The sequence below is a fragment of the Silurus meridionalis genome, chromosome 1 (genome assembly GCF_014805685.1).
Source record: "Silurus meridionalis isolate SWU-2019-XX chromosome 1, ASM1480568v1, whole genome shotgun sequence".
Classification (NCBI taxonomy): domain Eukaryota; kingdom Metazoa; phylum Chordata; class Actinopteri; order Siluriformes; family Siluridae; genus Silurus; species Silurus meridionalis.
In genome coordinates, this window is record NC_060884.1 from 15,538,034 (window position 1) to 15,556,669 (window position 18,636).

An 18,636-nucleotide genomic window follows, 5' to 3' on the forward strand; every position below is an offset into this window, starting at 1 on the left:
ACTGTCCTCATACATGTCCTGCACCACCCTCACATACTTCTCTGACACACCTGACTTCCTCATACAATACCACAACTCCTCTCTTGGCACCTTGTCAAACTTTCTTTAAATCCACAAATACACAATGCAATTCCTTCTGACCTTCTCTATACTTCTCCATCAACATCCTCAAAGCAAATAAGGCATCTGTGGTGCTCTTCCTCGGCATGAAACCATACTGTTGCTCACAGATGGTCACCTCTTCTCTCAGCCTGGCTTCCACTACTCTTTCCCATAACTTCATGTTGTGACTGATCAACTTAATTCCCCTGACGTTACTGCAGGTCTGCACATCTCCCTTATGCTTAAAGATTGGTACCAGCACACTCCTTCTCCATTCCTCAGGCATCTTCTCACCTTCCAGAATCTTGTTAAACAATCTGGCTAAAAATCCACTGCCATCTCTCCTTACCATCTCCATGCTTCTACAGGTATGTCATCTGGTCCAACCGACTTTCCACTCTTCATCCTCTTAATCGCTGCTCTCACTTCCTCCTTACTAATCCTATCTACATCCTGCTTTACCAACTTCACATCATCCAACCTTCTCTCTCTCTGATTTTCCTCATTCATCAGCTGCTCAAAATACTCCCTCCACCTTCTCAACACACTCTCCCCACTAGTCAACACATTTCCCTCTCCATCCTTTACTGCTCTAACTTGCAGTACATCCTTCCCAGCTCGGTCTCTCTGCCTGGCCAATCAGGTATAAATCCTTTTCTTCTTCCTTAGTGTCCAACCTCTCATACAGCTCCTTATATGCCTTTTCCTTGGCTTTCGCTACATCCCTCTTTACCTTGCTGCCTTATCTCCTTGTGCTCCTGCCTACTTTTCTCAACACTCTGTCTATCCCACTTCTGTTTTGCCAACCTCTCTCCTTATGCTCTCCTGCACTTTCTTATTCCACCACCACGTCTCCTTGTCTTCCTTTCTATTTCCAGATGTCACACCAAGTACTTTGCTAGCTGCCTCCCTCATCACTCCTGCAGTAGTTTCCCAATCACCCACCACCTCTTCACCACCACCGAGCCCCTGTCTGACCTCTTCCCTGAACCTCACACTACACTCTTCCTCCTTCAGCTTCCACCATCTTATTCTTCTTTCAGGCTTTACACTCCTTTTCTTCTTCGCCTCTAAAACTATCCTACAGACCACAATCCGATGCTGTCTAGCTACACTGTCCCCTGCCAACACCTTACAGTCTCCAAAATTCTTCAGGTTGCATCTCCTGCATAGAACATAGTCCACCTGTGTGCACCTTCCTCCACTCTTATACGTCACCCTATGATCCTCCTTCTTCTTAAAATAAGTGTTTACCACTGCCCTTTCCATCCTTTTAGCAAAATCTACCACCATCTGCCCTTCTACATTCCTCTCCTTAAGGCCATACCTACCCATCACCTCCTCATCACCTCTGTTCCCTTCACCAACATGCCCATTAAAGTCTGCCCCAATCACCAATCGTTCTTTCCTAGGTACACCATCTACCACTTCATCTAATTCACTCCAGAATCTTACCTTCTCCTCCATCTCACAGCCAACTTGTGGAGCATAGGCACTGATGACATTTATCATCATCCCTTCAACTTCCAGCTTCACGTTCATCACCCTATCAGAAACTCTCTTCACCTCCACTACACTCTTACTGTACTCTTCCTTCAGAATCACCCCTACACCATTTTTCTTTCTATCCACACCATTATAGAACAGTTTAAACCCACCTCCAATGTTCCTGGCATTACACTCTTTCCACTTGGTCTCCTGAACACACAACATATCTACCTTTCTCCGCTCTATTATATTAGCTACCTCTACACTGCTCCTTTTCCTGCCATCTCTGTAGACGTCTTCCTCCTCTCCTTCGGCCAACAGTAGCCTAATTTCAACCGGTACCCTGTCGGCTAACGATACCTGTGGCGGTCGTTGTTAACCCGGGCCTCGACCGATCCGGTATGAAATTCTCATTTGTGATCCGCATATTTGATTTGGCACGTTTTATGCTGAATGCCCTTCCTAACGCAACCCTCCCCATTTACCCGGGCTTGGGACCGGCGCTACGAGTGCGCTGGCTTGTGCCTCCCTAATGGCTGGGTTAATATACCTACATTATATATTTTAATGAATTGGTGAGACTTGTTCAGGTAGCAAAAGAACTCACATTTAGACACAGAGCATTGTTCTGTTATTCATACATGTGGTTCATTGATTCATCCTAGTGCAATAAAAATTATTTAAAATCACGCCAAATAAAATAGGCATAACGTGTAGAGATGTATTTGTTTATTGACATTTTCCTGAGTAGGGCCACCTTATATGCTACAGATGCATGTAGTGCAGCATGCACTATATATTACTCACAAGAAAAACACAAAAAATATAGAATAAGTTAGCAAAATACATGTAATTTAAGAGCATGCACATTCAGAATTACATTAGTTTCCCCTGAAAACAGTGTGAAGTTCAACACTTCAGGAAATCTGTCAGTTAAAAAACAAAATTTTGTGTTTTAAAAAGTACAGTCAAATTTCTTGCTTATGTATCAGTTTAGGTTAAGTTAAAGTTGAATAAATAGACTTGTCTGAGCTTAGTAAAGTGAGAAAAATATAAATTTCTCTATGCTCTGGTGGTTTATAAACGTGATTCTTCTTCTTTACATCTTTATTACCTGGGTGTAGAGTTAGATTTTCTGACCTTCCTCGTTCTCTCATCCTAACTGGCTGATTAGGAGAGAGCCAAAGTGACAAGCAAACAGAAAGGTACACATAAGGGCCATACGTAATGTATTTTTTTTTTAACTGAGCAAATGTAAGTAACAACTACAGCCTGATCTTCATTGTTTATGGTACCTTCATGACTTTTGATCTCTATATAACTATAACAATTATACTGTCGTCATCTCATTTTAGGATTCGCATACAGTATTTGCATGTACTGAATTTAGCAAACGTTCATCTTCCCGAAAAAAAAAAAAAAAACCCAGCACCATCTGCTGGTTGAGTTTATTTGTATATCCAGAATATAGAAATGCAGTGGCTTTTTTTCGGTGAAACATTTTGCAGGAAACATGCATGCATATAGAAAGAGACTGCAACATGTTTTCTATGATCGAGACAATCATTCATTTTCTTGATGCGCTCAAGGCAATCAAATATAACATATGCATATGTTAACATATGCAAGAATTTTACAATAATTATTATTATATGGAATATTATCTAGCTCAGCTAAGAGCTTCATTTCAGCTCTATATCTGTGTACTCTGTGCTTCTGGTATGTTTTTTGTACTTTGTGCAGTATGTTTTCTAGGCGATTAGCTGGTTGCTTGCTCCTGTTGGATAACCTGTTGTTGCTGTTTGATCTGGACAGGAGGAGGGCTGCACTGGCCATCATTGCTACACACTGAACAGTCACTGAGAGGCACACTATAGCAGGAACCATTAAAGAGCCAGAAAAGAACAGTAAGGTTCAAAAACGTTTTAACAGGTTTTGTGTATATAAACAGTGATTTATTTAAGTAAATTATTAAGACCTACCTGTTGTCATTGATGTCTGTGGTATTCCCTGTGGATAAATACCAACATGTTAATCTGAAATTTACAACAGTACCATGTAAGATACAAAAGCTGTAATCAGATTCAGGATCTGCAGTTTAAAACATAGATGTTTACCATTTAGAGTGTTGAGCTTGTGCGTGCAGCTTGGTAACTCATTTGCTTTGCGGTGTTGGTCCTCAGGAGCTCTGTACATACATACACATTATTTACACTGACAAGGTGTGTGTGTGTGTGTGCGCACACGCATGTATATACAGTATATAAAACAATATGTAAAACATTTGCATAACTCACTTGTCCATACAGTTTGATTTAGACTTATTGTGGGGATGAATGTCTCTCTGAAACAATAAGTTGCTGAATGCAATTCTTGGATCATTATTATGCACAAACATGTGATTGATAGAGGAGTATGCAGGGTAGTGCCCTGGCCGAACAGGTTTGGCTGAGAAAAGAAAATATGTAACATGTTAACAATAATATTAACCATGCGCTTACATACATGCATGCATACATACACTTTATATACAGCGGGGAAAATAAGTATTTGACACATCAGCATTTTTATTATTAAGGGGCTTTCTAAGTGGGCTATTGACACACAATTTCCACCAGATGTAGCCATCAAGCCAAATATTGAATTCATACAAAGAAATCAGAACATTTAAGTATACAAGTTGAGTCATAATAAATGAAGTGAAATAACACAGGGAATAAGTATTGAACACACTTTATTTAATAATAATAAAAAGCCTTTGTTGGCGATTACAGCTTCTAGATGCCTCTTGTATGGAAAGACCAGTCGTCTGCATTGCTCAGGAGTGATTCTGTCCCATTTTTCCACACAAATGGTCTTTAAATCTTGAAGGTTTCTTGGTCCTCTATTATGAACTTTGATCTTCAGTTCTCTCCATAGATTTTCTATGGGAGTTAGGTCAGGTGATTGACTGGGCCATTCAAGCAACTTGATTTTCTTTCTTTGAAACCACTTCATTGTTTATTTGGCCTTGTGTTTGGGATCATTGTCTTGCTGAAATGTCCACCCTCTTTTCATTTTCAGCTTTCTGGTAGATGGTAGCAGATTTTTATCCAGAATGTCCCAGTACATTTCTCCATTCATCCTGCCTTCAATAATATGAAGTCTGCCAGTACCCCTTGCTGAAAAGCAGCCCCAAACCATGATGCTTCCGCCCCCAAACTTAACTGTTGGTATGGTGTTCTTGGGGTGGTGGGCAGTGCCATTTCTTCTCCAAACATGGTGTGTAGATAAAAAGTTCAATTTTGCTTTCATCTGACCATACTATAGTCTCCCAATAATCCACAGGCTTCTCCAAATGCTCTTTCGCTAACTTTAACCATGCTTTTTGATCAGCAATGAAGTCTTGCGTGGAGAGCGTGCATGGATGCCATGGCGGTTCAGTGCATTGCTTATAGTTTTCATTGAAACAACAGTACCTGCTGATGCAAGGTCTTCCTGAAGTTCTGCCCGAGTGGTTCTTGGCTCTTGGTGAACTCTCCTGATTATTCTTTGGACTCCTCGGACAGGGATCTTACGTGGAGCACCTGATCGTGGCCGGTTTATGGTGAACTGATGCTCTTTCCATTTCCAGATAATGGCCCCCACAGTGCTCACAGGAACATTCAGCCTTCTGGAAATGCGCCTATAACTATTCCCATCAAAATGCTTTTCAACGATAAGATTACGAAGATCTTGAGAGAGTTCTTTGCTTTTACCCATCATGAAGTCTTTCCTGTGTGCCTCCTATATATATATATATATATATATATATATATATATATATATATATATATATATATATATATATAGCGCTTTACAATTCACTATTCATTTGAACTATGCAGCACAAATTTGTTCCAGCATGAAGTTGCCCCTAAAAGCGAGCTCCATGAAGACATGATTTGTCAAGGTTGTAGACGAAGATTTCTAGTGGCCTGCACTAGCTCTAGCTCTGACCTCACTGAACAATTTTGGGATGACCTGGAACAACAACAATCATCATAACACTAATGTTTTTGCTCCTAAATAGGCACAGGATTCCCTCAGCCGCACTCTAAAATCTAATAGAAAGACTTCACAGAAGTGTAGAGACTATTCAAGCAAGAGGAGGTGAACTATAATCTGGAATGGCATGTTCAACAAGCACTTACGAGTTTGATTGGTCAGGTGTACACAAACTTTTTGCCAATGCATAATATATTGAGTTTTGGGCAAAAATATATGTTGTCACTTAACTTATTGTTCAAAGACTAGTATTATTATTGTAGACATCTGCACGGTTATTAACACACTGTTTGAATGAAATGACAGTTGTTTTTACGTCATATAATTAGTAAATGTGTATGATCAGACTATCTTGAGATGTAGTTAGTTCGAGCTCTCTGTTGATGTCAACTGACCAATCAGTGCAGCGTTAGGGCGATGGAAGAAGTTCTTGGATCTCATGACCTCTCTAACGCTCTCAACTTCTTGCTGGTAGCGGTGCCTGTCTTTCATGGCTCCCTCTTTGGCTTCTTTCAGTGCACCCTCCAGTGCACGAACTCGCTCAGCCGTAGAGCGAAGACGTTTCTCCAGTTTAGGAAGTTCACAGCGCAGATCTGCATTATCACGCACCAGCTGAGAGACACAAAATCACTTTCAACTAAAATAAGAAATAAGTAGTATTTAAGAAAGCATGCCCCAAAACCATAATTTTTTATATCATAAGGAAGCCATTTTGTCACACTGACCTGTTTGTGTACTTTTGTAAGCTGTTCCAAGTTGTTCTCAAGAAAGGAAATCTTCTGCTTCTGGGTGGAAAACCCTCCACTGTCATCAAGTTCCATTTCAGAGCTCTGCAAAAACACAGCCCGACAGACAAAATGTCCTGATATTTTATATGCTGATATGCAACATGAGGCATTTCACATTTTAAGGTACTCACTCGTTTAACTCGTGTTGTGAGGTCTTGAACAAAAAGCTTCCTCAAGTTGTGCAAACTTTGGAGTTCACAAGCCTTGGTAGAGAGGTTGGAGGACAGGGTGAGTCTCTTGTTTACGATCATTGAATGATTTATTTTTTAGGTTTATGTGCTAAGGGTAAAATACTCACAACAGTTTCTTCCAGTCTTTTCATGTCCTGTTTAGCCTGCTCATGCCGTTCATTTAGATATCTGCTCAGAGAAATCACAACACCAACACATTCGATCAGATTATTTTGGAACTCTAACAGATGGCAATCATTTTCAGTGGCTGTGTTATTGCAAATAGAGCAAAGTCTTTAACATTAATATTAATTATACCAACAAATAATCATAATCATACATCATAGTAATATTTTACATAGTAATATTTTACATTTATGGCATATAGCAGACGTCCTTAGCCAGAGCAACTTACAACTGAGCAGTTGAGGATTAAGGGCCTTGCTCAAGGGCCCAACAGTAGCATCTTAGTGGTGCTGGGATTTGAATCTATGACCTTCCGATCCAGAGTCCGATTCCTTAACCACTGAGCTACAACTTTCCTACCATGCAACATGTTATGCTAAGAACTGTGAATTGTGTACAAAGTCTAAACGATCATGTTTATTTTCTACTTCTTTTTCATTCCCATGCATTATTTTCTCATTTCCTAGCAAACTGAATCTGAGATTGTAATTATAAGGCTCTTGGCTTGTCAATAGGTCTTTGCAGTGAGAGCCAAAAGTGAGCACAAAGCCTGCATCAAGTTATTTGAATCTGATATGTTATTCATCTAAAAAAAAAAAATAAATAATAATAATAATAATAATAATAATAACAATAATAATAATAATAATAATAATAATAATAATAAGTAAATAAAAATATATACATCAGTTATTCAAACCTGAGAATATTCATCAAGTTATTCATTTTAGTCTGCATTTTCTAGTGAGCATTTTGTTAAAAATCAAACTATTCACACCTGGCACATTTAGAGGGAATGAGAACAAACATGGACCAGTCATATGCTACATTTTGAGCAGTACTGGCCAAATCACAAGGTTTATTGATCTGTTTTTTGTTTTGTTTTTTATGAAAAGAAGCAAACAACATCTGCAGCAAACTAATACAAATACTTGCTCTGTATTGCATCATTAATGCAATTTAATATTCAGATCAAGAATTGTAGGTAGGAATTGCCATCAAAGCATAACAACTTAGGTAAAATTTCAAACCTATGAAAATGAATCTGCCTAAATGTGACTAGGTAGTAAAAGGCTATAAATTATATCAAAGCACTTTGAGCTCTTTGGCAAGTTCTACTTGCCAAAAAAGTTCAGAACTGTGGAAATTAAAGCAATAGCTGGACGCCAAAGAAAACTTTAATATAATTACAGTATGCTGACAATTACGGCAAAGCAAAATACAAAAAAGGACCTGCAAGAAGCTTTAGCTGACACTGGAGTGGTGGGACTGATGTATGGAGTTATCACAAATATCCAATATATTAAGTATGCATAACAGCATTTAGATTAGCCAGAGGCATTTTGGTAACTGCTGTAGACTGATAAAGTCAAAATGAAACTTTTTGGCTACAATCAGCAAACGTTTGTTTGAAGAAAAAAAATGGAGCAGCATTTAATGAAAAGAACACCTTGCCAACTGTTAAGCTTCTGTTGTGAATTTAATACTTTTGGCGTTGTGGGACAGGAACATGGGTATATATTAGATTTCTGTAAATATTTGCAAATTCTAAAAACAAATATGACAGAAGGTCAAAAATCTGAAGTTGAAAAGTGACTGGATTTTGCAACAGAGCAATGATCCAAAACATACCTCAAAATCCATCATGAACAAACTCATGTAATGTAACCTGAAGCAGTAAAAGTTCACCAAAAATAAATATTAACAGAATTTAGTTCTTAATAAAACAAAAACACTCCTAGCTTGGTGTTGCCCATGATAAAGTATTTTTTTGTGCGCGTTTTATAAATTTATCAGAAATGAATTTTTTTTTTACATTTGTAAAATAAAGTTTTTTTATTTTTATAGTTTCCTGTATCCCTGAAAAAAAAAAAAAAAAATATATATATATATATATATATATATATATATATATATATATATATATATATATATATATATATATATATATATATATATATATATATATATATATATATATATATGCATATACCGTATATCAAACTTCAGGAAAACGTAAATAATTTAAATGGGCCAGGGCAAGGGTGGCGTTCCCTAGCACCCTCTCCCCCACTGGTTGCACCCTAGCCGACTGCCTAGTTTGGGAATGCTAAAAACAGTGCTGCATAAAATTGTATATTAAAATTTCTAACTTTTGTTTCCAAAGTTATAAACAACAGTTCTAAACCAAAACTAAGAAAGAACGCCAAAGTCAATCAAATCAAGAACAACCCTAAACATAAGCAAATCTGGGAGGAAATTTGCTTTAAACTGACCCACAAAAACTGAAAAGGAAAAAAAAAAAAAAAAAAAACATGCATCACACAGTGTTATGACAGTGTGTTGGCATTTAAACAAAATACTGCCTTAAAGTATTGTTTTACCTTAAGTATTACATTAAGTATTGTGCACAAATAAAACAAACATTTTGTATTTTTTTTTTTTAAATGAAACATTTTTTCGAGAATGTAAAACCATGTCCAACTCTTAAGCCTGGGGCAAATGTCTCAGTCAATGCCTCATCCGTCACCTTTTTCAATAAATAACTGTTTCTATGTCGGGCCATATATATAAAACAAACAAAGTCTTTGTGTCTACATGTACATTGTGAGGCGACACTTGCTACTTGGAAGGTCTTAAAATTCACCATGTAGAATTCCCACACAAAATTGGTTGTGACTGATATACAGTATGTTGTGCTGTTTGCAATACATGTGCTACATTACACATACCATACAAGTGTTACAACTGTAGCCTAGCTAGTTAATTTTAAACTTAGATGTTCACTGTACTAGAGTCCACCAAGATAACTGCAGGAGCAGGTCATTTTTACGTTTAAGCAACCAGGACACACAGATGTCAAATATCACATTGAACAATATAAGTAATTTCAGCAAATGAGTTGCACTCAAGCAAACCATTGTATTAACTGTGTGCTTAGTGCCTTGGCATTGACTAATTAAATGGTCGACTAGGCATTCTCTGCACTGAGAGCTGTGATGGCTATGCTGACACTGCATGCCCAGCTGACAAATTTAGACACAAATCTGACACAAACACCAAGGCATAAACAACTTTCCATTTTTTAACAACCACAACTGCGAAATACTGAATCATAAAAGCCGAGAGCAGCCCAATTCACTATGTGTATGCAGCATATGAACAAGAAATAAGTGTGTCTATAACAGCACAATGGTTAATAATGACCAGGCGGTTTACCTCAAGACTCTACAGCATCCAAAATTGATGCCTGTATCGGCTCTAAATTAGCTGTGAAAGCCATCCTCCAAATGGTGGTGGCCATTTCGTGGTTCTGGACAGCAATGTGTTAGTATTGGAGTAGACACTTTTTTGCCCAATACCATTCATTAAATTCACAGTGTCACACAGAGCAAGGATTTCATCTTGAGCTTTAAAAAGAGATGCCGGACTGACAACTAAACCATGCAACCAAGTCCAGCTAATGTCTAGTTGATTTAGGAAAAATCTTCCTTAAAAAGGTGCCCTGTGCCAAAAGCCAATGCCCTGTCAGATCTCTCCCTATATACTGTCAAAAATGACTAAAAGAGGGTTATACACAGGAGATTCCCATACAGTTCTGTAACATTTTTGCAAACTTGCATGGAATAAAACTCTTACATTTTGTTTCACACACAAAGTATTAGCTATGTGGTATGCACCCAGATTATTCTAAGATTTTTTTTGTTGTTTTCTGAAAGAATTCTATTTGTTTTCATTTGAATTTTGTTATTTTTTTCTATATCAAAGATCTGACATGAATTAACTGGGTTAAATTGTTTTTTTGTGTGTGTATATATATATATATATATATATATATATATATATACACACACACACACACATACATACATACATACACACACTGTATAAAATAGGATCAAATAATTATATATAGGGACAAAATATCTTATTTGCTAAACATAACATTAATAACAGTACTGTAGACTACAAGCACAAGAAAGTGGAAATTAAAAACTTACTACTTAATGGTAACTATAAAGTATTTCTAATGATAATCACAGTTCATATCAACTATCCTAATCATTATTGTAGGGTAACCCACACAATGGCCCAACGACGGAATCCACTGGCGTTGGTGAAGGTATGCATGTTAGTCTTTGTGTTGCTGTAAAAGATTACTAAAATGGATTTCAATATGTTACATGAATACAATTTCTGAACTCGAATCTGACTCAAATTTGTAATAAAAGATTTAACTTGAATATATCTATTTAAAGCTGATCACCTTATTGGTTGCGTTTCTTCCTTAATTTTAATAGATTATTCTACGCATTCCTTCTTTTCAATTAATCATTCATTATGGACCCGGAGTCACTTAGAGCCTTGTACTTGGCTAACGATACCTGCTTGTGTAGGCAAATTGTCAGAATTTTAGTCAGAGGATATAACCGAAAACTAATGTTCTTTAAGTAGGCTGCTCAATGTTTGCTCATGCATAAAGAATAGTCAATTTAGCCACTTTGTTGTAACTTGCTAAGTCAGTGATGGTCAGAAATCAGAAGGTCTCAGATGTTGTGCTCTATGCTCCATCCGTTCATTAGCCTTCTGTATGTACTATTCTGGTCATAGATTTGGGAAAACACCAGACTACATAATCTGTTAGATATAAATGATTTCAGGAAATGTCAGTAAATCAAGAATTTCTTTGCCAGGTAATAATCAATATGACCTGTCCATATCCCCAGGAGGGAAACACAGGGGCTGAAGGATTGATGTAAGGGCAGCTGAACAAATGGCTCTCTCTCATCAGATTAAAGAGATCCTCTCCTCAGATTAGAACCTCGTGAAGTTGCATAGCAGTTCTCAGGGTCTGAAATAATGGAGAGATCTGACCTTCCTTACATTATTTAGAATACAACAAAACATCAAGTCCCCTTCTAGATCCTGGATGTCATCTATAGCCAAAAAGATATTACTTTAGCACAAAGTGGTATTAAAAAAAAAAAAAAAAAATCTTTCATTTAATGAACAACAATTTTTTTGCTGATAAGGATAATGGATTTTGTAGGCTAATAATTTTTTTTTTATATATTACTGTTTAATCAAATGTAAAAATGTTCTTTAATCAATTATGTTCCTGGATAGCCAAAAATCTGTAGCTTGTGTGACAAGACAAATGGATTTAATGTTTGACTACCGGTAATTCTTTAAATCCTTTTTTTGCAAACCAACAGTTTAAATATGTAGCTAAATTGTCTTCCATTAATTGCAACTTGATGCTCGCTACAGTCCCTAAATATGGCCTTTTGCACTACTACTACTACTACTACTACTACTACTAATAATAATAATAATTGTATTTAAGAACAGTCTTCGTAATCCCAGTACACACAGTGAGGAAATGTACCCCAACCTACTGTTTTGAATTAAGGCAGAGTAATACTGCCCCCTTCTGGACTGGAGTGTGGATACTGACATCAAATACTATAAATGCCATGCTAATGCTTTGTAACTCATAATGAATCATGTACCATTACTCTTGAAAAGTTCTCTCACCTAGTCTTGGATTGTCTGCACTGGAATAAAATGTTTCACTCGCTCACATGTCGGACATCAATCACACCACCATTATTATTCTTCCCAATCATTTAAGCATTGCATTTTACTATTCAGAGTTTAACACACAAACTATCAAATTGGTCTTTCAGTGTCAACTCAAGCATCCCTGTTTGTTTAGCTATTTTTTTCTGGACTCCCATTCCCCTATATTTCCTGGTTTGCTAGACCCCATATTAAACTAACATTACCTCATTTAAAATCTTCCTACTATATGATGTTTGTATCTGTAGACTTACCAATATTCAGTTGCAATCTAAGCATATGTTTACTTCTCCAGTTTCTTCCTTCCACTAAGTGTAAAGCTAAGACTCCTACCATTTCTGCAGTCTATACTGATTATTATTTCTATTATATTCTATGTAACTTTAAATCTGATTAAAGAATACTGCAAATATTAAGCCCATAGGACTTGATCATTTAACCTGTCTTTCTAACCCATCTTTGACTCATGCTCAACCCCATTAAGAAAGACTAGCACACTAATGTGCAACACCTGCAGGGCACTGATTGACTCAGATTATTGGTAAACCAATAGACAAGAATTAAAAAAATGTTTAACACAAAAGCATGGACATTTTCACAACCCACGCATCCAAAGATCAAAGTTTCTATGTTCAGTGTTGTTTGGTTACCTGTTTCTACCCAAGCTAAATTAACACAATGTGGCAAGCCAATTTTTTTATCATAATGTATGCAACTCTGGGTTCATTTTACCTAGGGATAACTACAAAAGCAAATATCGCCTTTGTAAAATCCAGTTCAGATGGATATTTTGGGAAGTTAATTTTTGAAAGTGATTCAAAGCTGATCTCGCATAAAAATAAGGAAAGTGATAACACAAATCCACAAGCGGTGCTTGAGGATACTAAAGGATACCAGTCTGATGAACCTGCTTCAACAGGTAATAATGGACAGGTGGTCATACGGAGTTTTAACTATTGTATCTTTATATACTTATGCTTTTTTCTTACTGTCTATATTCTGCATGTTAGCCTGGCATGAGATGGAATCAAAGCTGATGCAGTTGAATCCCACTGTGTATTGTGGTGGTGATGCCATGACTCTAAATGTTCAAGGAAGTATTATGGCCAACTTCATGATTGATGGAGGTGGTTATACTGATGTAGTTTCTAGCATCTTGATCAAAAAATAATTGTTTTTTGTTTATAATCAAAGTAAAAAACAACACACTAGTACACAGATGGGATTTTTAAAAGTATATGGTTTTGCTCAGATGATGGTCCAGTTCCAGTGATGCAGATACCTGCCAATTGTGGAATCTCAGTGACTCAGAGTTCCACAGAGGCTTTCCTTACTGTACCTTATCATGGCTGTTATGTTACCCAACAGGTATGTGCTTCAGTGTGGACTGATTACTTAAGTGTAAGAGATACTACTATGATATTTCAACATAGTGATTTACAGCATAGAGTAGAATACTAAGGCACTACAGAAGTAGCAGTCATTAATTTGTCTCCTTGTTTCTATGAGACCTATTCAAAACAATGCATGGAATAAATAAATTATGTGGCTAATATCTTACCAACTGTGCACGATTTAGCAAGATGGACTTAACAGAACCATATAAAAATGATGTTACTGTCCCTATGCTTTTGATCTAGCTGGCACTGTCCAAAAGTGTTTTGGTTACACTTGATTTTCTTACAATATTGCTGAAAAGCAGATGATTCATCAATAATAATGTTATGAATATCAATGTTTTAGTGATTTCCCTGTTGTATCACACCTACTAAACATGGTAAAACATTGAATCAAGTGCTTTTGAGTAGGGAACATCAGTAAATTGCAAAAAGCAGGATTATGTTGGGCAGCCACAGTCAAATATTTGTATTTTATTTTATTACAGGAAAATGGTCATGTTCTACCACTGCGTTTAGGGGAAACGCCAATGAAAATATCTTGCCATATGCCGCCATATGATCCCCCTATTGTTTTTTGCTTTGCATCTGGGATGGTGGCTAAAATAGGTTGCAGGTCTGCAGATGTTCTTAAAATCAAGGGTGAGCCCTTTTCTTGTCTGTCACCAAGTTTCATCCAGTGCTAGATAATAATGATAATGCTATTTTTTTAAACCGAATACAACATGGTTCTTGCTTTGTTTCAGTAAATGGCAAATGGGACCCATTTATACCAGCAAGCAGCAAATGTGGCATCACTACAGAATATGAGACTGATGGAGTGGTGGTCACTGCACCACACCAAAGCAGCTGCTGGCAAATTAAGGTAATTATTCCTGATGCCTGTAAATTTGCCTGATCTTTTGTCTGCATTCTCTTGATATCTATGTCTTTTCCCAGGGTGGTAAAAAGTTTCTGTCCATACAGTATGGCAATGAGGAATTTGCACTTTCCTGCCTTGATTCACAGAACCCTCATCCATATGTTGTCTCGTCCACAATTGTGCCTTATCATAGTTATGAGCCTAACATAACCCCTCCTACAGATAATATAACAACCATAAATATTGCAACTGCTCCAGGAGGCCTTGCCAGAAAGCTAAAACAGCCTATGCTTTATCCTTTTGGTAAAATGTATTACAGACATTCATGGGCAAATCCTAGCAGAAATCTTCTAGCAGGAACTAGTACTGTCTCATCAATTACTTCTAGTCCTACCCCAACTCCTGCGTCTACCAGTAAACCTATAGATATGATGTATCCTTTCCCTCTGATATCTTATCAGTTCTTCCCCATGTCATACAGTAAGCCTGTGCCTGATGGATATCCCTGGACATTTCCTTCAAAATCACCAACTGTTACCCCAACAGGTGCTCAAACCGCTAAAACTCCAACAACATCCCAAACAACAGCATCTACTATTATGAGTAGAAAACCCCAACCATCTGCATATCCTTTCAGTCAGATATATTATCCAATTGGCGTCATGCTGTACCATCCTAGATTCATGCCTTATGGCTATCCTTGGGCTCCTTTAGAAGTACCCACTACTGCCACAACTACAACTAGTAAAACTGCAACATCTTCTCAAACTACTACAAAATCCAATATTTTGGCCAGTAATCCCAAGTCGTATGCATATCCTTTCAAGCACAATTATCATCCATTTGGTCTAATTCATAATTATCATAAGCCCATGCCTCATGGATTTCCTGCAAAGGCTCTCACTACTGTTCCAACTAAAACTGCTCCAACAACCGTAGCTGCAACAACTGCCACAACACCCTCCATCGTAGACAGTAATCCCCAACAGTCGGCATATTTTTTCAATAAGATGTATTCTCCATTTGGCCTTATGCTGAATCGTCGTAAGCCCATTCCTTATGCCTATCCTTGGGTTTTTCCTGCAAAAACACCCACTACTACCCCAATGGCAAATTCTCCAACCACTACAACTGCAACAACTCTCCAAACAACTACCACATCCACTGTGGTTTCTAGTAACTCCCAACAGCCTGTGAATTCTTTCAGTCAGCTGTATTATGTATTTGGCCCTATGCCTTACAATCGTAAACCCATGACTCATCGCCATCATTTGGCTTTTCCTGCAAAAGTGTCTACTATTGTCCTAACCAAAACTGCTCCAAAAATTGAAACAGCTGCTAAAACAGCAACAACTTCCAAAACAAATGCCACAACCTTGAGCAGTGATAACAATGACCTTCAGCAGCCTTTGGATTCTTTTAATCAGTTGTATTATAAATTTGGCCCCATGCATTGCTATCAAAGGCCCTCACATTTTCTTGGCGATCCTTTGGCTTTTCCTGCAAAAGCCTCCAATACTGCTCCAAATCAACCTACTCCCACACCTAAAACTGCACTTTCTGTAGTAAGTAAAACTTCACCTGGCATATCACCCATTGCTATGTCTAGTCACCCCAAACAGTCTGCAGATCCTTTAAATCAGATTCATCATCAATTTGGCCCTGTGTCATATTATAGTAAGCCCAACCCTTATGGCTATCCCTTGGTTTTTCCTGCAAAAATACCCAAAAATGCCCCAAGGTCTGAAACCTCAACAACTGTTGCCACTTACCCTCAACAGTCCATGTATTCTCAATTTAACTCTATGCGGTACCAGTATAAACCTGCACATCATCTTGGCTATCCTTGGGCTTTAACAGAAAATGCACTAACAACTACTTTAACTGTTCCAACAGCGAGTGCCACAACTACTACTTCCCCTCAAATGTATTATCCATTTGTGCCCATACATTTTACAAAACATCTGGCACCCTGGATGTACTATTATAAGCACAATCAACTTCAAAAAGGCCCAAAACATGTATACACAACCTCACCTTCTCCAGGTGCCATTAAGCACTCAAAATAATCTATAAGTCCGGCCTTTATGTGAGTTTCACCTTCACCTTTTAACAGACAACTGCCAGCTTTATAAAACCTTGCTACATCAACCTCTGTTAATTTTTTTTTTTGTACTACAAACAAGTGTTTGCTGGTTTATGTGACACTGTGTATTGTGTGTGTTTGTATATACTTCAATTGCTGTTCAAAACACCATTCATCTATCTTATATAGCCTTCTATATCTTCTAGTTTCATATTTGTATTTCAATAAATTAAGCAAATTAACACTGGGCTAATGTTTTCATTGAAAAGCCATTTTAAGCAGAATACTGATTATCTTTGGGTAAGAAAAAGTGGTACAATGCTGTTGCTTTCTTACTATTGAGAATCCACACATTAATTGAGTGTGACTTTTGAAGAAATGTCGACTAATTTGTTTTATGTGGAACAACTTCTGAACTTATTTATGTTGTTTTAAAAAAAAAATATATATATATATATATATATATATATATATATATATATATATATAAAATAAAGGATAGAATAAAAAATATTAGCGAGCATCACTATTAACCTAATATTAATTTTACAGATGTCTGACCATGCTGCTGTGCAAAAACAATGCACACAATCATTTGGGGAAGATGTGGCATAAAGAAAATTCTAAGCTATCTCTCTCTCTCTCTCTCTCTCTCTCTCTCTCTCTCTCTCTCTCTCACAAAAATTAATCAAGGCTAATTAATTTTTTGTGAAGATAAGATTCAGGTCAAAGAAAATGACAAAATTTCCAAATTTTGGGATAATTTTCAACTTAAACATCAAGAAAACACTGTACAGTGCGGTTAAAGTTTTCAAATTTTTATATTTGTATTTATATACAGTGCGGTCAAAAAGTCCCTCTGCGTTGGTGGTGTAAAGCAGGTAGTGGAGCACGTTACATTAATCGAGTAGTTTCCCATAAATTTCTCTATGCAGCCACTGCAGAGGGACCTTCTAAACACAACTGTATTCATATTTTGATGTAATTGGGCTATTAAATTAAATAAATGAGTTTAGTTTTATCAATATCCTTTTATGCACTTTCAGCAATAAAAATAATTTTTTTTCTGAAAAAAGAACAAATTACTTGTTCATATTGAGAGATGACTTATTTTCTGTCTTTTATCTAAATCAAACATGCGGATGATCCACTGTGGCGACCCCTAATGGGAGAAGCCGAAAGAAAGTTTATCTAGTATTGCTCTTTAATAAAGAAAGTACTACTTGTCTGATTACACGATTAATCTATAGAATAATTGTTAGAATAATCGATCACTAAAACAATCGATAGCAGCAGCCCTCATCTCAAGGTCACTTGTGACCAAACACATTTTTCACACATTGAGGGGTAAACTGTAATAAGATTTTCAATGTGTCCTGTGTAAAATACAAACCTGATTCCAAAAAAGTTGGGACACTGAACAAATTGTGAATACAAAAGGAATGCAATAATTTACAAATCTCATAAACTTATATTTTATTCACAATAGAATATAGATAACATTTTAATTGTTGAAAGTAAGACATTTTGAAATGTCATGCCAAATATTGGCTCATTTTGTTTTTCATGAGAGCTACACATTCCAAAAAAAAGGTTGGGACAGGTAGCAATAAGAGGCCGGAAAAGTTAAATGTACATATAAGGAACAGCCAGAGAACCAATTTGCAATTTAGGTCAATTGGCAACATGATTGGGTATAAAAATAACCTCTCAGATTGGCAGTGTCTCTCAGAAATCAAGATGGGCAGAGGATCATCAATTCCCCCAATGCTGCGGTGAAAAATAGTGGAGCAATATCCGAAAGTAGTTTCTCAGAGAAAAGAGAAAAGAGTTTGAAGTTATCATCATCTACAGTGCATAATATCATCCAAAGATTCAGAGAATCTGGAACAATCTCTGTGCGTAAGGGTCAAGGCTGGAAAACCATACTGAATGCCCGTGATCTTCG

At 37.0% G+C, this 18,636-nt stretch overlaps 2 protein-coding genes across 2 annotated transcripts in view; one reads left to right on the top strand and one right to left on the bottom strand.

Moving 5' to 3' along the window:
• Positions 1-2,302: 2,302 nt before the first annotated feature.
• kif5ab (kinesin family member 5A, b) overlaps positions 2,303-18,636 on the bottom strand; it is a 45,559-nt gene continuing 29,225 nt past the window's right edge. The window contains exons 21-28 of the mRNA XM_046856854.1: positions 6,703-6,763; positions 6,536-6,607; positions 6,342-6,446; positions 6,012-6,228; positions 3,888-4,038; positions 3,708-3,778; positions 3,573-3,600; positions 2,303-3,461 (exon numbers count right to left, since the gene is read on the bottom strand). Coding sequence (XP_046712810.1) covers positions 3,350-3,461; positions 3,573-3,600; positions 3,708-3,778; positions 3,888-4,038; positions 6,012-6,228; positions 6,342-6,446; positions 6,536-6,607; positions 6,703-6,763 — 817 coding nt within the window. The 3' untranslated portion in view covers positions 2,303-3,349. The remainder of the gene's footprint in view (positions 3,462-3,572; positions 3,601-3,707; positions 3,779-3,887; positions 4,039-6,011; positions 6,229-6,341; positions 6,447-6,535; positions 6,608-6,702; positions 6,764-18,636) is intronic.
• On the top strand, positions 12,953-16,930 carry LOC124390819 (mucin-5AC-like). Its single transcript, XM_046856866.1, has 6 exons — positions 12,953-13,262; positions 13,354-13,470; positions 13,596-13,711; positions 14,229-14,382; positions 14,487-14,605; positions 14,680-16,930. Exons 1-6 carry the CDS (start codon positions 13,022-13,024, stop codon positions 16,669-16,671), a joined length of 2,739 nt encoding a protein of 912 aa, XP_046712822.1. The 5' UTR covers positions 12,953-13,021; the 3' UTR covers positions 16,672-16,930.